Raw genomic sequence first — 23,701 nt, 5'->3', positions numbered from 1 at the left:
AGTGGCTCCTTGCCACAAAGCCTTCTGATCGACTTTTCCAACCCTTCTGCAACGTCTCTGCTCGAGGTTGTAACAATGGGGGATGAACGAGCAAGCATAACGACTCGCGTAAATTGACGGCAAAGCTTCCAGCCTGTCTTCTTTCACGACCTCGCGATCCTAGTTCGAGCGTAGATCGAATTTTGCGTGGGATTTTCGTTTGATTTACGACGAATATAAGAATTAATCGTGGAAGATAGGAAGATAAGCGACTCGGGCTTGCTGCTTCGTAGCTAGCTCTTCGAAAGATCTTCTCCGATCGGACGATGAAAGGAGACGTTCGTTTTTATTTAGATTTTACGTTTTAATGAATTTAATCGGTGGAACAGTTTGTCGTTTTATCGCCACTGTTTCTTGCTGGATTGATTTTTAGGTAGGAAAATGCGTAACGCGTTGTCCTTAAAAGAACGCGCTTGTTCTTGTCGACGACGTTTCCATTCTTGGCTGATTCTCGTTTCGGACGACGATGAAATTTCGAAGAACATAATAAATGTTTATTATTTTGGCTTGCGTGGAAACAGCGGAATCTTGCGTTATAACGTCTGCGTTTTTCTTGCGCCCATTCCGTACTGTATTCTTCTTAATCTACGTTCTTTTATTACAACATCGTGCCCTATCTTGCCGCCCGGCACATTCTCCGTTATAATTGTATAATAACTCCATTATTTCGTGACAAATAATTATGAGCGACTCCGCGCGTCTTTTTTATATCTACGCTCTTCCAAACTTTTAGAAGACGTTTCTCGTTTATTCTTTCGTTGCTATATTGTGCATATATAAAAGATACAGATGTATATTTGCGTGCCTGAATTCGAAACGAGATGCTATTCTTTGTGTATTTACATTTCCTGCCTATATAAATGATGAGAATGGAATAATTAAATACGCATAAGCTGTCCTTTACACACTTTGCAAATTCGACGGAAACATTTCCGTATTCGATCTAGAACAATTTACGCGGGAATTTTTGCCTCGATTTATCAATTTAAGGTCAGATTTCGATCATTAATCATAGCCTGCACAGCCCTCCAATAATACGAAATATTATTCTTCCAATGCTTGAGAACCACCGTTAGCTTCGATCCATCAAGTAATAAACAATTTCATCGAACGACAAACACCTTTTCCTTGAAACGTTTAAAAAATCCAAAGCTGCTGTCGAAAGAGCCCCGAGGAAAAACACAAATTCCTATTTCTCTGATTAACACACACTGTGCCTGAACAGCCTGAAGAACGTGCCTAAGAAACCACCCCTTCCAGCAAAGGAAACATTCATCCTCGTCAAAAGAAAGAAGAATCGTTCGTTTCTCGAGAAGGCCGCCTTAAATAACAAAACACTTGGTTCACTTAAGGGCGATGGGGTGGCTGTATCGACACTCCGACCTCCTCCCCCCGGCAACACACGTACAAAATACACAGCGTTAAAAAGACACACCTTGGCCCCGCTACGGATAGAAACTGTCACGACTACACGGCCGTACACTTAAGACCGTGCCACACTAATGCATGTACACTTAAGTCGGCCGCATAGAACCCGACGGTAACTGCAGCTGCTTACAGGGGCTTCCGACAGTTTCCACCAACCCCCACTGTACGCCCCCATTCCACGTCATTATCATCCATTTGCTAATACAACAAGATAAATTGCCCTGCCTGGCTGCAACGTTACACCCTGGCCTCCGAGTTTTCTCCTCTTCTACCCACCGTCTCTGTAACCACCCTCTTGAGCGTCTTTCGCGCAAAGGCGAAGAAGAAGGCGGTGGTTGGCTCGCCCTGGAAGCGTTCGTTCCGCCGGATTTCTTCCTTCCTGTATTTCTTTTCTTTCTTTCTCTTTATCTTTCTTTAAATTCGTTTTCTTTCTCTCGTTCCTTTGTTTCGTTTCAGCTTGAGGGAATTACGGTGTGAATGGCGAAACGCAAGGGTGAGATTGATTTTAGGTAGAGTGCAGAAAGTTTTAATCGCGATGTGGATTTTTTTTTTAGGGTTTTCGTTATTTTAGAGAAATATTTACTTTTGTTTATCTTTGATTTATCTATTGAAAATGTTCGTCTTGTTATTTTTAGGCAGGTGGAATTTTTATTCTAATTCTGGACGTGGTTTAAATATTCTTCTTCTTTTAACTCCTATAGTTTTAGTATCTGGAAATGTTCGAAATGTAACAACCGGTCTTTGACTCGTCGTTGCAAAAGTACTAGAATGGAAATACTAGAAAATTATGCGCAATACTCGAGTGGCCAGAAGCCTGCAACAACCGCACAAAATACCCGCGAAACTCCTTTGAAACGGTTGCAATCCACCCTCGAGTCTAGTTTCGTCTTGATTGCCATTTACATGCGGCTCGCTCCGCCATCCCCATAAATAGCGAATATCGAAGGACGACACGATCTTATCGTGCGCTCGTTGCCAACGTTAAAGGGTGTCCGATAATAGCGGGGCGGGGAAAAATGCCGGCAATCGTGGAAGTTGCGTGACCAGCCTGATAAAACATCGACCCGTTTCCAACCGTTTGCGTATCGTTTCTCTGGCCGATCCCTTCTGATTCTTCTTCTCTTCCATGTACTTCTGCTTTCTTCCTTTTCACAATGGCTACAAAATTTACATCTACAATATTACATTTATTATTATACGCTATGTTTATATATAGACCGCAAATAGAAATATCTTCGGAAGAACGAAGGACGGAAAAATGCATATGGTATGCAAAAATGTATATGAAGTATCCAAAGTAGAGTACTTGTTACAATATTTACTATATTTTAGTGTAAGAGTATATCGACTAGCATGTAATGTAAATAAATATAGCATGTTAAGAGTACTTAGAGTACTCGTTATAGTGCTTGTTTACTATTTACTCACTGCAATACCTATTATGATATAACTGAAGCAAATTTTTATTTTGCGGCTAATACGGTCCACGACGAATTCTTCGTTCTAATTGGAATTTCCAGGCCTGGAGCTAATGGAATCACATATGGATATCCAGAATATCCACAACGTTTCCTTCGTAATGCTACGAAGAAAACGGTTGGTTTCGATAACACGGAGGTGTGTATCCCACGCATTGTGAAAAGGTCGAAGAAGCGATATTTGCAGAGAGCTGTTAATTAAACGCTACGTAGCTCAGATTGAATTGGTTTTCTTTCCTTTACTTTACTTCTCCACCGCCCCACCCCCCGCTTTCTTTTAAAAAGATTTCAAAGATTAAAATTAGATTCTGCAATTTCGATATATTAAAAATCTTTGTTAAAAAAAAAATGACGATTCCAAGACTTTAACGAATTTGTGATTGTGATGAAATTCGTGAAATTTTCGAGCGAGAATTTTTCTTAGATTTCCTCGTGTTTGTAGAACGTCCAGTAATTGAGGAAAGTCGTGATTCTTGTTTTAATTGCATGTAGAAGAATGTTTTATGAGAAAAAGTTGGAGGGGCTCAAAGAGAGGGGTGTCTTTCTAGAAAACCTTTCTCGCGAGCGCAACTTTCCATATGAATTATGCAGTTGCTGAATCTTTTTCTGATGGAAATGTGTACATTAATAATGTTTCGAGTATTTTGATGAAACATTTGCGATGCACGTACATTTTCAAAGGAAATGTTGCTGAAATTCGTTGGTAAATCTGATGTTTAATACATGTTGAGAATATTTGGAGGAAATTCATGCGTGCCCCTTTTATTATTTATAATCTTCGTTATAATTAATCGCGAAGAACAAAAAGTCCCCTATGTACTTGTGTACTTTTCCATGTGGTTGAAATTTATCGAAAAATTTCATTCCTAATTCGTGCTGAGAAAATTTCTAGAAAAATTCACACGAATTCGAATTCTTATTATTTATTATCATAGGCTGTTGTAACGACAATTTCTTCGTAAATACTATTATCGCAAACATTCTTCGAAATGAAACTTATCGTTTAGAAGACTAAATGAACGAATAAGAAATTTAAAAGGATCGTGATGTAAAGAAATGGTAGCGTGGAATCGGTAGAATCGGAACGTTAACGTTGTATCCGAGGATAGGAAACGATGCTAATAAGCGAATTTTCCTGGAAAAGCAGGTCGTGCGTGACAGCTCTTCAAAACGCACGCACAAATTGGACATGGCGTGACGAGGCCAAGCCCGCGGCTTCGCTTTTCAAAAGGAGCTGCATTTCTACGGGGGATGACGCGATGAAACTGCCAGCTTCTGTTCTTACGCGAATTGAACCACGCGTGACGCAAAAGTTTTGTCCGCGTTGCTATTTTTAAATTTCTCTAAAAATGTTAATTATTTTACGGTGTTCCATGGTCGAAGAGAATTTTATCCTACTTTTATCGGTATCTGATCTCTTAGGACTTTTTCATTTTTACAAGTTTCGAATAATCCACAGCTTTCTATGATCGTTCGTTATTTTGTGATTTTTTACAAATGTCTGATATTCTTTGCAATGTTTTCAGTTCTTCGCATATATGTAAGACTTTTTTAATCTCCGATAATGTCAAGTATTCTACGGTTTTTGTTGAGTGACATGTTAAATATCTTTCAACTTTTTACACATATTGGCTATTTTAGAAGTTTATAGATATGCTATAATTCGTGGATATTCCATAATTTTTCACGAATATTCTCCGGTAGAAGCGACATTTGATAAAAAGAACTTTACCTCGAAGTATTATTCTTCGTTTCATGAGATATACAATATTTAACGTACAACGAAGAAGTGACTTGTACATGTGTAATAGAAACATCGTGCATCTACGATATTATGTTTATAAATCGGTGTGGGTATAGTAAACCAGCGACATAATTTTTCAATCGCGACGTGGAGAATCGTTCTTTGGAAATTCTCCGCTCCCTCTGTTGTTCGTGTACGGCTTTTGTTGTTGCTCGTTTAAATAGACCGCGGGATATCTTGGCGAAATTGATCGACTGACGCGGTATTCACTGGCAGAATGAGCGTCCCGCTGATATAAACGCATTCCCGTGGATTAATTTCCGGCGTCTGACGATGCGTCGACTGTTACTACTCGCGGACGCTTGGTTCCACCAGCTCGCCGATTATTACAAGAAGAAAACAGCCGCCGTGCTCCTAAGTAAACTTTACTATAGTTTAATATTTATGGTTTATAGATTCTGCTACAAATGAAAGAATGCAGAGAGCCTTGTTTAAAAAATTCGCTGAAAATTTCAAATGTTGTCCTTTACCTTATTTATAGAACTTGGTTTATAGAAGGTTTTAGGGCTGGGTGTAGCAAGGAGATGTTTATAAAGCATTTTGTTGAAATTTGGAAGAAGCAGAGTGTTTCATTCCCGCAAGAAGAAATTGTTAACGCTTTTACGAAACGTTGATAACGGTGCGAATTTAAAAACGATTTAACGTACAATCGTACATATCGATTTTCGAGTTGTCGCCATGAAAATATCATCTTGTTCATTTATCTTTATAATTTGGCCGGGAGAGAGCAGTTATGTGGCTCTTTTGACTTACGTGGCACTGTACCGTATCCTACAAACTGTGTCCTATTATTACTTGCGTCCTGACTACAAGATTTCCCAGGGTTAAGAGTTAAAAATGGAAGACAGAAGAGCACTTGGACCTGTTTTACGAGCATTGTTCTTCTTGTCCACGAATCTGACTTAATTACGTTCAAAAACAACTTCCCGGTTCTTTCGGAAACGAAATTTGTCAAAAAATTCGAAAATGTTTGAAACGGTTTATTCGAAACTTCTGAGAAATTCTAACCGAGTCGTTTGTTTTTTTGCTTTCAGGTGAGTGTCCCGGAATTCCAGTACGCTCGAGGGACGGGCGCGTCCCTTACGATGGTAAGCCATAAAGCACTGTACCCTGCGCCTTCGTGCGTCGTGCAAACCGCTTTGCTCGTGCCACGTGGCCTGTTTCCGCGCGCCAGTCCCACCCTAGTTTCTTATTCAGCGAACATAGCACGCGAGCCCACGGACATCCTTATTAATTAACTTTTCGCGGTACGTTTCTCTCGCTTCAGCAGTTTGACAACATACAACGTTGCGATCCGTTTCTGACAAGTGCAAGAGGAAGCGAGAGGGATACGCGTGTCGGACGTGGATAGTTTTGATGGATAGATAGAACGAAGAATTTCAGTAATAATTTTTTAAAAAAGAATTATTTATTTCTCCAAAATTATAGCTTTCAGAAGTTAAAGAGAAGGGTTAAAAAGTGTTAAAGATTTTTGAGGATATCGAAAGGCATGAATTTTAGGGTTTGTTTCGAGAGTCTGTAGAGAGAAATTTCTGTAATTAGAACGCAATAGTTTTCGGAATTCAGGACAGAAAACTTTTTCAACGTTGAAAGGATGGAATTAAATATTCCAGTTTGCGTACTTTTCTACATATTCTAACGGGGAAAGAAATATAACTAGTGAGGTGTTCCAAGTAAACAATTTTTATTGAACAAATATAAAAAGTTAAGCGAGGTTGACAATTTTAACAGTGAAAATCAGCTCTCGTCCGGAAGTTTCATCCTCTTACGTTACTGCCGCTGTAAAATAAGACGTATCTCGAGAGAGATGTAGACGAATGTGTTTGTATATCGTCAGAATGGCCACCAAGGGGTGGAACGCATATAACCAGCGAAAAATCGTTTTGTGTCACTGGGATGAAACGTGCCCTTATTGACGTTGGATCAATATATTAACCTCGTTTTACGTTGATAACATGATAGCGTGACACGAGGTAACATATGCTAATTTTTTCACTAAATATATGTTTGCAATAAATATCTTGCAGTTTCTATATACATTTTCAGGCTGCTTTCAAATTTAACCAGTATGACCATGACAGCCGTGTTTCGTTACTAGACTGCGCATATTTATGTAAATTTATATTTTTACAGATACAATTAAAAGAGCTAGTTGGAAAATTGTTTCACCTTGTTAAATATTATAACGGAAATTTTACTAAAATTCGAGTAAATGATTGCTTTAGAATTGCGTAAAGAATTGTTTTATGCGTTAAATATTAGAAAAGGTTACTTTCTATGGACGTCTATATCCTGGATATTTTGTATATCGTATTTTAGACAGTTTTCCACGTTACGTGCATTGTTATCTGCGTCCTGTGCATTTTTGCACTCCCAAGTTTTCCATAAATGTATAAAAACCCGCGTTAGCAGCGCTAATGAAACTTCAAAATATTTTATATGACACATATACGGGTTGTCCCATCTAACTTCGTCACCCGGAATATCTCCCTTATTTCCGATAATATTAAAAAATGCTTCAGGAATAAGTTGAATGTTTTCCCTAGAAGAACGCGTAGAAAACGTACGAAGGTTACCGATGTTGTTTTTTTTTTTTTTATGGAATCGTATATTTATCTTGTCAGAACTAATCATGACGAGTTATGGCCCCCCCTTGAAACCATCCAACCTGTTCGTGAAACATTTTTTAATGCTCTGAAAAACAAGCGGGATATTCCAGACGATAAAGTTAGGCGGGAGATACCCCGCGTTATACGTATGTATATACATAAGATGTGTAATACATACATAAGTGTCGAAATACTTTGGTCGGCAAGTATCTATTATCCAAAGTATCTCATCGGTATTATCTATTACCTAAATTCCCCAAGAGTGGAAATTTCAAAGACAGTCAATTTCTGCTGGAGCAGAAATTCCGCGAAAGTGGAGGATCTTGCCACGTAACAGACACTTCTAGGGCAGATAATTCGCCGAGGAAAATTCCCCCACGGATAGAACAGTTTCACTTACTTAAACGCTGATTCCACGTCGTTTGTACGTCGCTGAAATAACGAGAGATTGTACGAGACACCAGCCGCGTTACACGTATACACAGTTTTGCCTCGTTCGGTGGTGGAAGTGACGGTCTTAAAGTGTCTGACGGAGGAGAAAAATGGAGGCACGCGACGCCCGAAAATCCGACCCTATTTCGCTTTCAATTTGTAGCTCCTCAAAGGGGTGTGTAAACAGTTTCCAGAAACAGTTTTCTCGTGGTCTCGCGTCGCGCGAAGTGTTTTCCTCGTGCGCTTCCACAAAGGAACCGCGAGACCGGCCATTCCCCTGCAAAGGGCCGTTTTTCTCGATCATTTTAATAGAACGCACATCCCTCGTTATTATTTGATAAAAAAAAATTTATTTGATAAAAAAAAAATATGAAAAATTGATTTGAAAAATATTTTTTCTTTTTACTTTATTCCAACAAAATCGTGATAGCGGATTAAAGCAGTGACGTTAAAAATTCATCATACATAAACAAACGTTAATCAATAATCGACGACGAAGCCATACAACACATAATTATCGACACAGTTGTCGAAAAAAATTCATTGCGCAAACGTCTCCTTCACCCCCGTGAAACCGTCGATTCGAAGAAGACGATCTTCCTAGTATAGTATCGATCACTCGGCAGCTTTTTGCTCGTTAAAATTCTATTTCGCCCAGGGTAAATAGCAAATTATGCTTCGAAAGCCCAACGTCATCCCCTCCTCCGGCCTTCGTGCATGTTGTGCATACACATCGATTCCACCGAGCAACCCCTTCTCGTCTGGTCGCCTACCACCGCAGCCACGTTGTTTTTTCTTCGTTCTTTTAATGGAACTGTTGCACAAGCCTCTCAGCCCTCGGCCGTGGCTTATCTTTATTTTCCGCATAAACGAGGACAGGCCTTATCAGCCGGCTAAAGCCAGCGGCTATCGTTAAAGTCAAACATGTTCTTGACATGCTCCACGCCGCTGCAAGTTGCCTATTACCACTTACACCTGGTGCCCTCTCTCCCTTTTTCCGCCTCGTTATCGGCACACTTGGTGTCTCTTCATCGTGCTGTAACTTCGCCTTATCGTTTTTTCTTTTTTTCTTCTTTTCTTCTTTTACTCCTGTTTCCGTTTCCTCTTTCGTTTTTAGGGTATAATTGTATCTTTCATTATGATATCGTGTTCGCGATAGCGGAAATGAAAATTGGTTGAGTGTCGAGTGCGAGAAAATTCTACGTGGTTTTAGTATTTTCTGTATAATTTTCGTAATAAATTTGACCGATCTCGCGAGGATATAGAATAATTGTTCATTCGAGAGATGTTCCTCGCTGTTTCAACAGATACTTTAAAGTTTCTACATAACCGTTCCAATGAAAGAACACTGTCTTTTTATTTTCTTTTTGTCTTCGATGTCTGCACGAATTACTTGCAAAAATTTTGGAAATTTCAATTTTCCCTATTTCTCTGGTCCGCGATCCGTTTTCCATTTGAGGAGAAAAATTTGCAGGAGAAAATTCCGTGAGGCGAACGCTTTGATGTGCTCGAGTGGCGAAGAGAGTTGCGAAAGAAATGGGAGAGGGTGTACTTCGTGTTCTCGGGAAGACGGATCGCGAGAAAACGAGCGGAATCTCGCGTTTTGGAAGTCCGTTGGACGAAATGGACCGCGTTTTAGTTTCTTTTTCTTCCGATATTGTTCCTTCTTCCACTGGTTCTCTTGTTACGTCTCGTGCAGATCGATTTCGACGGCTTTAAAGAATCTTTTTATGCAAGAGAAAAGGTTTTCTGGTGCTAATTACTTCGCAGTTGCGAAGACTGGCGAATATTGCAGTTGGTGGTTACAGAAACGATGTATTTAAAAATATATTTATTTAAAAATTATCGAAGAACGGCGTTTGTTCGTTCAGACCGAAATGAGAGATAATTTTTATATCGATCTGCTAATTATTTATTAATTAATTAAAACGTGCTATCAGAAACATTCATGTTAAAATGGAATTTTATATTTTTATATTGTTTGCGCATTACATCGAAATGGAATGGAAGCGTGGATGTGACAGAAGACCAGATTTCCCGTTTCGATTCGTAATTTTCGAACATATTTGAAGAATACGTTTTAATTAATATGAAACTCGCGTGTGTGTTCGTACAATAAAATAGGATACAGGGGGATATTAATCTTTCATTTGGTTTATGGATCAGGAAACCCTGAGAGCGGGGGATTTTAATTAATTTTTCAACCATGAATTCATTGTTAAACGATGGACGTCCCTTTTTATTCTCGTACTGTTGAATAATATTGTTATAATGTCACGTATTGTAGAGATGAATAACAGCTTCGAGGGTATTATTATTAATTCGATCGCCTACGTATTTATGATAATGGAAATTTGATAATAATTATTAATAATACACGAGTCTTTCAGGAAACAAACTCCCGAACTGCATCAACGTTACATATGTTTTTATGATTTCACGATTCCATGTATTTAAGACTCGATCAAAATATAGAACGGAGTATAAGAGTCGATCGATGGTAGCACCAGGAATCTCTGTGTTCTCATCGACAGCTCGTAAAGCGTGCGTGGTCCCGAGGAGAACACCGTAAAACAGTCAACTTGCTGTTTCACATAAAGTCCACTCGCCATGGCCACACGCCATCCCCATAAAATTCAACCATGGAATGTCGTTCGCCTCGAAACATGCATAAGTCATTCGTTGAACTTTCCTCTTATCCCTGGCGATCAGTTTTATTCATCGTAAAATTGTAAACCGTCCTGACCTCGAGCGATCTGCTCGTGAATTCTTGCTCCGTCCACCATTGCCAATAGCTTTTGCAGGAATTTTTTATTGTTTTGACATTAAATAATTACTATCAGACGCTCGTCTTCTTTAAATAACAATTCAGCTTTTCTGCTTCCAAAAGAATTCGTTAAATATTCGAAACATTTAGTACACTTGAACATTTTGACGTGATCAGAATAGCAGAATGATCTCAAAGATTAGCATTTCTAGAAATTCACCCCTTCGAATAATCCAAATTATTAAATACCTGAAACGAGTTAATAAACATCGTTTATCGAAGCTCCATCAGAAAGTAGAAAAAGATAAAACTACGAGATATCGTGCAAGATTAAAAGAACTTGAAAAACAACCCTTAAATACTGTTCCAATTACTGCATCAAGAAACTTACCCCTTTGACGCGTCGTTTCACGAGTGGTTGATTAATTAATTACGCCCGCTTTCGTCACGATATTCGTCAGGATGATTGATATTCCTGCACCGTCGAGAGGACGCGAACTTACTACCCATGGGCGTTCTTTTGCCAGCGGCGGAGAAGCCGTGAAAAATGTGGACGCCTCCCGAAACTGGCGAAGGAGAGGCGAGCAGGTTCTCGTTCAAAGCTCGAACTCGCGAAAGTGCAGGCTCATTTCCGTGTACAGTGTGAATAGCCACGATCGCGTTCGACACCGTGTCAGCCGCATTTTTCATCTAACCGGAAGGGCGATGAATGGCGACAGAGTCGTTCGAAAAGAGGTCGTTTGTTCGCTCTACTATTTAGGGGAGTTTCAGGCCATTTTTCCGAACATTGAATGTATTTCGTGTGAATTCGATATCTTTCCCAGCATTCTTTTTTTTTTTTTATTTTTTTTTATTTCTTTGTTTCTTTTGAGAATTATTTATTCGAAGGTATTTTTTGAAGGTATTCTATACTTTGTATAGGCGTTGATTTATCGAAACCAAAATATATTTTTATATATCCAAACTTCGATTGGAACTTGATGAAAAATATATGTGAATATTCTATGATCGAGTTTCGTGATTTTAAGATATTGAAACTTCTAATCGAACCTCGTCTAGCCACATAAAATCACGTCAAACGTAAAGAAAAGTACCGTAAGACGATGAATAGTTAACTGAAACGATTCGGAATCGAGCGTGTCTCTCTATATTCCAATTTTTCAAGGAGCCAGCTAGTAATTGGCGGCCGTGACTTCACAGAAGAGGAAAATCGTTCCGGGATTCCCGGGATCGGAATCCCTCGGGCACGTTTCTTCTCGTAGCTGCGTCATTTCCTTCGCTCGTGGCAGGGCTGACTCGACGAATGGAATTTCTATGGCGAGGAATCTATTCTCGCGACGGGCTGACGTATTCGTAGCTCAGTGAAAGTAATCTATCATGTGACGGATAACGCGATATCCTGGCTCACGGGGATCCTTCACGCGGAAGCTGGATATCTCTCGGATCTATTGTAGATTCGTATACGTATCGCGTAATCGAGTTGAATATGTTTCAGATCAATTGGGATGTAAGGTAGGTGAAGGGGTTGGAAGGAAACTGCAGGTGATTTTTTTTAGGGTAAAAGTTTCGACGGACGTAGATTTTTTCATTCAAGCATTGTACTTGGCATTGCTTTTTGACATTTACGTGGTTTCTTTATCAAAATAAAATAGGGTCGGTGATCAATTGCGCTATTTTCGTTACACTTGAAAAAAATGATACGATGAACTCGACTTGATCTTATTTCTCTATAAGCGTTCTAACGTTTATGAACGAGTCCGCGAGCCTGGTAAATCTATGTCTTGGAGTGGCAACGCCGTGCATCCGAATTCTAAACAAGAATTACCTTACGACGTTCTTTCTCGCACGATAGAAGAACATTCTCTAACCCTGTAAAGAAAGGAAACCAGCGCAGCCGAATATCCAACCAGCTTATCCCTTTTCCAGTCGATTTACGCGCGAAGTTCGCGTTCGTGCAAGGAAGTGAATCGTTTATCAAGCTAGGAGGGCTAATAGATAACGCGCCAGTTACGTGTTCGAGGTTCGATCGAATCCACTTTATCGGGTACGATCGAGCAGCAGCAGCTGCTGCTGGGGCTTGCAGCGCCGAAGTTCCGGTTGCATCGGGCCGGAAGTGCGTGCGCCTATATCCAATCGTTATCCTTACGTAATCCTTCGAAGAACTTCCCCATGTGGATCCTTGGAACGTTATACGTGCTCGTTGTTAGTATTCGAATTATAATAATAAGAATTTAAGACTTGGTTTTCAGAACTTGGTGCTAGTTTTTTATACGGTACATTTTCTAAGATAGCTTTGATGGAATTTTGTCGGAAGGATGAAAAATTAATGTACGTTCGAGTAAATTATCGTTTACTGTCAAGTGTCGTTTCTTTCGAGCAATTTAGCGTTCATTGCGGAATTTCGATTATGTATCTCGTCTTAAAGACTACCAACAACATCAGTGTCAGTATCAAGTATATACTATTTGCATAATATAAATTCCCTCGGATGACTTTTTCAAATCCTACGCATTGCTACGCCGTATACAAAACTTTCTGCGTCCAATTACTCGGAGAACTGCGGAAAAACTTATCACAACCCATCGGTTACACACCGAACAATCCCGGAATCACCCTTAATGTCGTCAAACACGTAGAAACCTTCCATCGAATCCGCCTCGAGCAGCGTCCACCGTCGAAACCAAGAGAGAGAATCTTTTCGAGTTTTTCGCCTGTGTCGATATCTGCTGGAATATCGTGGTTCTGCCGCGATCAGAAATAGGGAAGGGTCCAAAGGGACCGGTTGCTATTTCATCGAGCAGAGAGTTTGGCTTCTCGAGCTTCTGATGACTCGTGAAACTCCTCGAGACGACCATAAGCCGATATATTTATTGCTGAGATACTTCTAAGACTCGTCTCTCTCCTCACCTCCTCTGCTGATAGGGGTTGGAGTCGATTTACTAAATAAGGCCGGAAGTGGATTGCCTGTGACATCGCCGTCAAACTTCCACCGCCTTTGAAGTAGGATTTCAAAGGACTTTTCCCCGATCGACTCTCTTTCTCACGCTGCCCCTTTCTCCCTCCTCGATGATAAGCGAGGAAGTTCGAACTGGCAAGGGACAGGAAATTGTAGGCTCTGTCGCGGTTTAATTAAAGAAATTGGTCTGTGATTAATGTGCTGCGATGGATTGTACCTTTCTGAGAAATGGAAAGGGTGAGACTATTTCTCACGAACGGTCGACGATTAAGATCGTCGCAGATCCTAGTTTTACAGTCGTTCTCAATGATATATCGATTCGCGAATATTATAATTGACCGTATCACAGTGGTAAAAATAATCGTGATTTTTCGTAATAATTTGATACGTTGTGAATTTACAGCTGCGCGTTTTTCGGACTTAATTTCCATTCTGATTTCTTCGGTACGTGCCTTATATTTTAATCGTCGATGGTTATAATGTCAAATTGAATGGATACTCTAACGATTACTGGACACAGAATGCACACGATGTGGAAAAGTGTGTAAAATATCTAAAACGTAATGCTCTCTGTGATACTTAGTAGATGAAACAGTTCTCTACCTAGATTCTATCTCCGTAATTACATTTTCAAAGATGTGAATTTGCAGGGAAGTCCGCGGTATAGCAATTAGAATTAACAATACTAAACAAGTTTGGTACAGATCGTTAGTTTCTTATCCATTCGCAAATTTCGTACCGGTACTCGTGTGTCGTTGACGTATTGTAAGTCGAGCGAAACGTTCGCGTACTTAGGAGCGTACTACGGTATCGTATCCTCGACGATTGCGACGCGATTGCCGGAAACGGTGACGGAACTATCGCGAATGGAACCGGGTCGACGCGTGTTTTTCGCTGGGCACAATCGTATCGCTGGCGGTTTCCACCGCGTTACAAACGCTCCGCCATTCTCTACGGCCCTGTTGCACGGCCTGCTCCAAAAAGATAACCGCGGACACCTCGTTTCCGGTTTCTCGGTTGTATACGCGACGGCGAGCGACACGCAAACGAGGCCAGGCCGCATTATTGCGCCTCGTTCCTCGACGACTCGCGGGTTGGAGACGACAAAGGGGGATGCTGCTGAAGAGAAACTGGCACGAGCAATCTTTTTCAGGCACTTCGAGGAACCCACTGTGTGTGTAGGATGCACGTGTTATTGCAATAAGCGTCGCTGAATGACGTTTCGTCGCGTTGTAACTCTGTTAGATCGCGAATTCCGATATCCCAGGCTGGATTAGAAAGAGTATTTTATCGCTTTACGTCGATTCGTACTCGAAGAGACTTTTTACCGATGTTTGTCTCGAGTTTTTCGAGCTGAAATTACATCCTGTATCTTGAGACTTCCAGGGAGAATTAGAATTTCTGAAGATTTTTCTCAGCTAGGAGACTACGATATCGATATTTCAGTTCGTTCGAATTCGAAGTTGGAAGATTCGGATGTTTTGTCAACTTTGTCAGTACAGATTGGTTTGAATTTGGAGGACGTGAAAAAAGAAAATATTTTTAAGGAAAATTTATTGCGACGCGTTTTGTGATATTTAAATTCAAGATACGGTACTAAATACTTACTACAGTAAAAAGAAAAGAGAACGTGTTTGTAGAAAATCATGGAAAAAAACATGGATGATTATAGTGGAAATTTGAGAGAAGGGATTAAAATGGACGATCTCGGAAGCGATCGAAACCTAGCGGAACCGTCGATCAGCGTTAATCGGTAATCCGGCGTGGATTTTATCCAGCGAGTGCCCGTTGGCGATCGTTACATAATAAACGATGAATTTTCATAGCATGAATATGAAGCGCTGCTAATGAGCGCATTAATATTTGCTAGTCGGCGTGTTTTGCGCCCTCCTGTCGACGGCCCCTGCATAAATTCCCTCCGCGAGTTCGTTTCCACTCTCGTTCGCTCTCTTCGACGTTTAACTCGTCGTCGTTCGTCTTCTCTGAAACGAGAAATCATCTACGAAACGAGAAATCATCTCCGATTTATCTCCCATTTCTTCCACTTCTCTTCAACGGGCGCGTGTTAAACTTGTATTAAACCAATAAACGCGTATTTTACTCTCTTTCGCTTTTGTTTATTTTTACGTTGGACGGAGTAAAGGCAGGCGAAGAAAGGAATTTTGTCCGATCTATGAATATTTAGTTTCTTACATTTTTATTAGGGCGCTAATGCGGCGTTAAGAGAACCTTTTTTTTGTTTTACTATCGAGCCAGAGTGTAAAAAAGAATAGTAAAAAATTTAACGCAACTACCGCGTTCTTTGTTTATCTTGACGAAGATGCGAATTTTTGCATAAATACGTACGGTCTTTTGTTACGCTTCATTCGCAGTCGAAAAGCTATATATTATCGAGCGAGCTGTACGGCAACATTATCAAATAATAATTCTTAAGCTCCGACAGTCACCATTATCCCCAAAGCATCCCCCAACCTCTAAGAGTCTTCCAGAAATCCTTTCAAGAATTCACCCCTCGAATCATCCGAGAGATACCCCTTCTTCAACAAAGCTTCCCTTAATCGAGCAGCCTAATTTTCAATGATACCCAAAGAACTCGTTCACGAGCGCGAGGAAAAAGTTTTCTACCAGCGAGGATTCGTTGTTTCTTCGAACCCCTATTCGCATTAATCACCGACCGGCAGGAAACTGCTGGTCTTCTCTGTCTCTGCTCCTTTCTCTTTCTCTCGCTCGGCAGCTGATTCTCGTTTTGTTCTGGAACTGCAACCGCCGGTTTAATGGATTTCCAGCCTGAAAACTCGCTGGATTATGCCAGTTTTCCGCGATAATCGTTGATAGGGATCTCTGAAATTACTTTCCCTTCGTGATCACCTGTTTCTTGGTTACGTTCCTGGATTTTCCACGCTTTCGACGTTCCAAAAGAGAAATTGTAAGAGGTCGGTTTCTTTTTTCAAGCTGGCGACAGTGAATCTCGTCCATCCGTGTGATTTCTGAGTGATTTCAGCTCACCTGAAACCAGAATCGAAACGGTATTTGTAATGACGATCGAAACAATCCGCGGAACAACGAGATTCTTAGTCGAAGAATAGTTGGCCGCAGTCAGTTTCCGGTTTTGTCGTTATCCTAACTGATCCTATCCTAGGTTATCCCGGCAGGGCCTCGTGGCCGCAGATAAATTTTCGGATGACGGGAAGATGGATGAAGGACAGGGCCGAGGGTTGGCCAGGGCAATTTAAAGCTGCAAAAGACGGACTATTTAAATTTTTCTCACACCTCGCGGGTAATTGCCCGCTGCTCGGGTAATTGCTCTGCATCGATACCATCTCTCTGCAAGTGGTGCTCTGCTCTCTTTCGATAGGAAAGTGGAATTTTTCTCTTAAACGTTTACTGCGTTCTTTATTTTTACACTGTCTTCTTGCCATCTCGATTTACTTGATTTTTGACCGAATTATTTCTCAATGTGAAATTCTTTCGATTCTTTCGACAATTTTCAACGTAAAAAGAGAGGAAAAACTGTCAGGACGAGTGATTCCTCGTTTCTAGTTCAGCGTAAAGTTCCTTTTCCGAATATATAAAAAAGACTGTTTAATATCGAGGAACAAGTTCGTTATACGTAACGCGCGTCTAAAGCGTCATTAAAAAATGATTCAATTAACCCGGTAAACGGTGCCCGTCTATCGAAAAACGTTTAATTAAAAGAAGGAGGAAATTAGGCTACGGGAAAGTAGTTTACGCTGTGCGATGTATTTTTCACTTTACGTCCATTCGAGAATATTGGATCTCCTCGAACTTTACACGAACATATCATAAACCTGTTTATACGGCATACCGATAACGGCATGCCTTATCAACGTACACGTAAATCTCGTCGCGTGGCTCATCCTTCCCCATGTTATATCACGTAATTTTCCAGAATAGGGTTCAAAGTATTCTTCTTTCTTAAAAAAGATTTACTCGTCGATCTTTCCACGCCACGATTTATTTCGGTTAGGTCGGAGAGTCTACGTTTTGGAATGCTGTTTAATTTCCAGGAAAATCGATGGATCATACAGCGAAACGACACCATAGTCGGAAGTTAATTAATGCGACGTGATCCGCCGCGTTACAAGTTAATTAGTTTTATCTGAAATTAATCCACGTTTTATTACTGTAGATCTCCGCTGCGTGAATTTTGATCGACGCACCGTTCGTTTAATTAAATTTTCGTATTTCTGTTACATTTTCGTTTTCAACCGTATCCTTTTATTCTTTCGACTATTTCTGCAACATTAAATATTAACTTTTTTTTAAATAAAATGCATTGTAATATTTTATCGTTAATGTAACTAAATTGTACTTCCCTCTATTTAAATTTTAGAATCAACGAGAAACAACGGAATGAAATTTTGTCGTGTGTTCCTCAAAAGCGAATCTTTTTTAACCCCGAATGAAATAATGCTACTATTATATAAACCATGGCAATTGAATCAAAAAGGCGAAACAAGGCGTTAGAAAACTATCGATTCTATCTTTTGCAAATCACGATCGACACAATGACGGTACTAACGAGCCAAATATCCAAAGAAAATAATCGGAGATTTATCTCGTCCAACGAGAAATCCCATTACACCCCCGTACGTGGGCTGATACTTTAAGTAAATAAATAAAAGATCGCCAGGAGAACTGTCAGAAGGGGCGAAGGCCGGAGACAGGGCAAGTTTTCACGCAGCTGCGACGAGAAAAACTCACGAGATAAATCTCGTGCACGTTCACCTGTAACGGAGACGCCTCCAACCCCCTTCAACCCCCGTAGAAAAAGAGGCGGGCGAAAGAGTGGCAGAAATAATCTGGAAGAAACGTTCCTGGATTATTAGGGATTTCCTTTCTTTTTTCTTCCTGTTCTTTAGCTCCTTTTCGGTATTTTCCCCGCAATCACTGTCTACCCTTCTCACTCCTTTCCCGTGTTTGCCTTTTTCTATCTATTTTACCGAAATAACAAGATATTTCTAATGAAATATGGAGTCCGTTCGTTTCGATCTCGGTGATTTTCGAATTATAAAATGCTCTTCGAAAGCTCTAGATACTTTTACCAACGAATCGACGTATCGTTGTTACAACGTTTGTGTAACAAGGAATACAAATATCGAGCTTTTGCTCGGACGAGTACGTCGAAACATCTTCGGTCGTAACATCCTACGAAAATTTTCTACCGGAAACTTCATATTCGTCGAATATCCGTCGAACAAACATCTTTCTATTTTAACTTGAAACTTCCGAGATAAACTCTTAGACTAACAAAATTACAAGTTTCACAGTCTATCCGAATATAAAAGCCACTGTGTTACATTACCATTTTCTATCTAGAGTATCCAATTTCCTATCATTCCTCTCGTAACATCTAAAATTACGGTATTCAGGCTCTTATAAAATATCTCGACTTTCGTGTTCGCGTTATCGACGGGCGTCTTCGGTATCTTTTCTATTTTCCCCGCGCATCATTATCGCGGAAGTTAGACGCGCTCCGAAGGATCAACTTTCTCCGCCACTGATGCCACGCATTTGCACCGTCGAGCTTCGTTTCTACTTGGTTTAGTAGGTTCACCGGCATCCTGTAAAATATTAATACGAATGCTCTCGGATGGAGTGAAAATTCGATACTCGCTACCCTCTTCGATCGGTCGTTCCACGCCACCCTGTCTTCCGCCATTTCTCATGGTGTTCGTTTCGCCTCGACTTCAACGCTTCTATAGGGTGTCTTGTGCGTTTAAAAATTTTGTCGCAAAAATGATTTTTCAGATATAGGCAAGGTGTAACGCGTTAAAATCGCGCGATCTGAATCATTGCCACTGCATCGATCGTATTTCAGTGAAGTTACAGAATCTTTTTCGCATAGTTGAACCTACGTAATTCCAAGTTTGAATTTCTAAAGCTGGTTTTCGAAAAGTTAGTTTCGAAAACTCCAACTTGCCCGTCTCTATCAAAGTAACCGGGGAAAAAGTTGTCCCGTAACTTTAAACTTCGAAATATATTTTCAAGTACATCGCAAAATTTCTCCGGGGGTATCTCTCCGTGAATACAATTTTGATCGATTTGTCCGGATTAATCTTTCACAAACAGACAAATCTATTCCTCTCGGATCAGAATTTTTACTTACGACCAAGGCAATTTACAATTCCGATTCGCTTTAATCTAAAATTAAAAGTACTTGTAGTACTTAGTACTTGTTATTGTGTTATATAATACGATAACATAGCGACAACTAAATAATACGAATAAATTAACACAAATAGGTAAATGTCTCAAAATACGTAGAAGAGAGAATCGAAAATCGCGCATGAAAAGAACACCCGATATACAAAGTGCTCACTACCACCACGACACCTCGCATTACACCGTACTCCAAATCTATTGCCAGCCGAGAATATTCAATGCGCTGGTCAGGTAAATATTCAATGAGGCTGCACGACGAAGAGTACAAGAACTCTTAGATATATATTTTGCCTGCTTCAGCTGGACATTCTTTTCCTTATCATCTTTCTCTCTTCTGTGGCTATTTTCTTGTGAAATTAGGGCGCCCATCGATTTGCTGGATGCGTTCGTCGTTGTCAAACAAAATCAAATTATTCGTTGATTCGATTGGCTCAAGTATCGCAGATTACGAAGCAAGATCATAAAGATCTGTAAATAATCTGTTCATAATTCGAAATTTCAGGATTGAAGAAGTTCCCAAAGTTAGAGTTTTGGTACTTCGAGAGTTTATATGGTATTTGCGAAGAGGAAACCATAACTGTTTTCGAAAGTCTTTAGATGCGAGTACTGAAAGAAGCGAGAGTTTGAGGGCTTAAAGATGCGGAAGTTCGAAGCTATCGAAGACCTATGAATTTGAGAAGTCAGAGAATAAGAAGCTTGAAAAGTTCGAGAATTTGAAAGTACGAAGCAGTGCTTGGCAGCTTAAAGACTTGGATTGAGTGGAATGTATCAAAACTCGTTAATTACATGCTAAAACATTGGCGATTGAAAGCTTCTCGAAGATTAAAAAATTCGTGAATCTAAATTCCAAAATAGCAAATGTCCGCCGAAATTCAGGAGTTCCCTTAAAAAATGTCGACTCTCTCTTGAAGCTTTATTATCGTAATATCCACCCATAGATTACTATTCATCAATTCTTCATCAAGTTTCGTAATTACCATACACTCCATCGTTATAAACTATAAAAAAGAAAAAAAAAACGCACCTAAGATAAACCAATTCGAGGCATCGATATCAAAATGAAGCGTAGTAATAACTTCTTAAAATAGCCAGAGAGCCTCTTAAAAAAAAAAATTCGATATCGCTTGGTGTCGAAAGATAATCAACCCTTACCCCATTCCATCCTTTCACGGAACAATTTCTTCATAAAAATCCCCTGCTTCCAGGCAACCTCTATTCTTGTTTCAAACGAACGAGTTTAACGCGAGAAGTTCGCGGAAAAATCAAGAGACAACCATCCACGCCTTGGAGAGAGAGAGAGAGAGAGAGAGAGAGAGAGAGAGAGGAGAGAGGAGAGAGCTGGTCGACACTTGGCCGGGGCTAACTCGATTTTTGAAATTTCCATATTTATACGGGGGCCAGCCTCTCCATTTAAAAGTGTGCACACATCACACGTAGTCGTGTGCGAGCGTCGGTCTTGTTTCCCTTTCGCGCTCGACCACCCCCTTTTTGCGGGGTTAAAAAACGCTCGAGGCTTGAAAAAACAGAGCCACTCCCCCTTTCGCCTATGATTAATTTAAACGTCCCGCCAGCACGATGGAACCTCAATTTTGCCGCGAGAGCCAATCGAGGAGGGACGTTTGATGAAGTTCGAAAGGGTACGAGTGTCGGTCGAGTCCTTTCACCGTGTTTTAAAGAGGGTGAAACGGTGGTGAATGGTATTTAATAGGAATGGGTTTGAGATTCGAAGATGCGTCATGTAGCGGTTGCAGGTTTGGCTTAACTTCGTGTTTTGTTCTTTCAGGGTAGGGGGTGATTTGACGTTTGTTTCGACAAGATTGTACCAAATGTATCAGGACAATTAAATGTCGGAGATGAAAGGAAAGCCGAAGCCTTTCCTTGGAAATTTTGGGAACATCCTCTAGTACTTTAGTCTAGATTTTATTATAGCTGTAATTGTTTAAAATTTGTGATAGCGAGATTGGGTTCGAGGTGACAATTGGTCGCCGAACGTAGTCACGGTCACGAGATAAGCGTTTTGCCTAACGGAGATCTGGAGTGGTTGTATGGGTTTTCCGAGAAGTGTGATTGTGGCGGCATGCGGCCTCTTGAGCGGGCCTAGCCACGTGTGAGGTTACCTCGGAGGTGCCGAGACGATGGGACATACATTGTATCAGTAACCAAACTCCAGGCAGAAACTGCCTAACAACGGCGTTCGAAACTTCTCGATGCTTCTAACGAGTGCGTATCGAATTGCAGAGGAGGCTGGCATTCTTGCGATTGCCTTTGAGAGTGACACATCGAACGTTTCTCGTCAATCGTATTTTGCGCCTAAGATCATTTTTTTACGCTTAGTAAAGAGTTATCTCGTTGGCCGTGGATTCATTATTCGTAAATTATATTATTCATTGACTTCATTGTTCATCAAATTTATCATTCAATAGACTTAATTATTTGTTAAGCTTAGTGATAGCCTTGTATATACGTGTACATATAATCTCGGCTTTGTGAAACGATGGCTGATCCACGCGAAGAGTTGTCACGCGCCCAAAATTCCGATCTTAACCCGACATATATATATATTTCATAATAAATGATCATTTGAAAGTCTTTCAGGAAGAATTGTTTCAAACCGTAACAACCCTTAAACGACCGCAACTAATTAAATTTGTTCGTCTACCTACCTCGCTTATCTTTTTGCATAGATTAACTCAAACTTTAAGGAACGATTTTCAAACAACGCAAAACCTAATAAACTGATTTCTTTTCCTGGATTATTTCGGATCATAATAAATCCTTTACGGTCGCAAGTAACTAGATTTAGTCTTACCTCAAACTTTACCAAACGACCCCAAATCACGCAAGGCTAATTAGACATATCTCGTACGTAAAAATCGATAAACAGTCGAGTCACTGTAGGCGTCGAATCGAATTAAAATCCAATAATCATCGTTCATGGATCGTCACCGATGGGAGGGGGTTGAAATGGGAGTAAGAGGAGAGAGCGGAGAAAGGGCCATTGATTCAATTTGGAGGAGAAAGAGAGGCTGACAGACCGGCCCATCGGAAACGGCACCCGCGGGAACCAAGCGCGGCAAAACTCTTCTCTTCGTGGTATTTTATTTCGCGTATTTATAGAACCGGGGGCCACGTATTTTCATGACCGGAACGAAACGCGCCGGACGCGTCATGGGACCAGCGAAGAATTTGATTTACGCGCCACTCGACGCTCGTACGTCCTCGCGATGCGTCGCGCTACTCTAAACCTGCAATGCTATCGATGGCTCGCTCGGATCTCGGATTTTTTTTTTTTTTTATCGTAGAACGCAGGCTCTACATTTAAATCGAGAAGAACTTTTCGGAATAGTAGGCTTGATATTGAAATATTTAAGAAATTTGTGACTGCGGTTTCTCAGCTTTTAGAACGTACGAAAGATTTTTGGCACGAGAACCGTTTTGTGGTATATTTTGAGATTTGCTGGTTCGTAGAATTTTCTGTGATAGTAAATTTTACCAGGATGAATTTGCTGTAGATGGTATGTTCGACAAATAACTGTTAGTTGCGATTTTTATTATTGAATGTTTCTGATAAATTTTCAGTCTTTCATAATCGGAAATGCCGAGCAAGTGTGAAAAAAAATTAATTTCAACGATACAACGAGCTCGACAATAAATTTCCTTTCAAACTAAAAAATCTAAGGGAATAAAAGTATAGCAGGAACGCTTCACAAGGAACCATCAATAGAAACGAAATCTCAGCAATTAAATTCTTCAGTGCCCACTCGAATTATACCGATGGAGGCACGTGAAACAAAGAAACGTTTCAATTGTCGTTCGAAAGACTTAACTGGACCGCGAATTTCCCTCTTTGGCGGACAATGGCGTTCCTCGTCTCGATCGTGGCCTTTAATTATTCTTATGGGAATTAGAACGCACCCAATTGTTGCATCCTGGACCATGGACACGAAAGCGTGGTCGTTTCACGTTCGGTGACCCGGAAGATCCTTCCTCCAGTGAAGAAAA

At 40.4% G+C, this 23,701-nt stretch overlaps 1 protein-coding gene across 17 annotated transcripts in view; it reads left to right on the top strand.

Moving 5' to 3' along the window:
• The window catches only part of heph (polypyrimidine tract-binding protein 1 heph), a 435,707-nt gene that overhangs the window by 252,724 nt on the left and 159,282 nt on the right, over positions 1–23,701 (top strand). For 9 of the 17 annotated variants that reach the window (XM_033340788.2, XM_076625714.1, XM_076625715.1 and 6 more), the window contains one exon: positions 5,784–5,837. The exons of the other annotated variants lie outside the window; for them this stretch is intronic. In XM_033340788.2, the coding sequence (XP_033196679.1) occupies positions 5,835–5,837 (3 nt within the window). In that variant the 5' untranslated portion in view covers positions 5,784–5,834. The remainder of the gene's footprint in view (positions 1–5,783; positions 5,838–23,701) is intronic. 17 annotated transcript variants of the gene reach the window in all.

This window comes from Bombus vancouverensis, chromosome 16 (assembly GCF_051014615.1).
Source record: "Bombus vancouverensis nearcticus chromosome 16, iyBomVanc1_principal, whole genome shotgun sequence".
NCBI lineage: Eukaryota > Metazoa > Arthropoda > Insecta > Hymenoptera > Apidae > Bombus > Bombus vancouverensis.
This window is presented reverse-complemented; position numbering and strand designations above follow the sequence as displayed.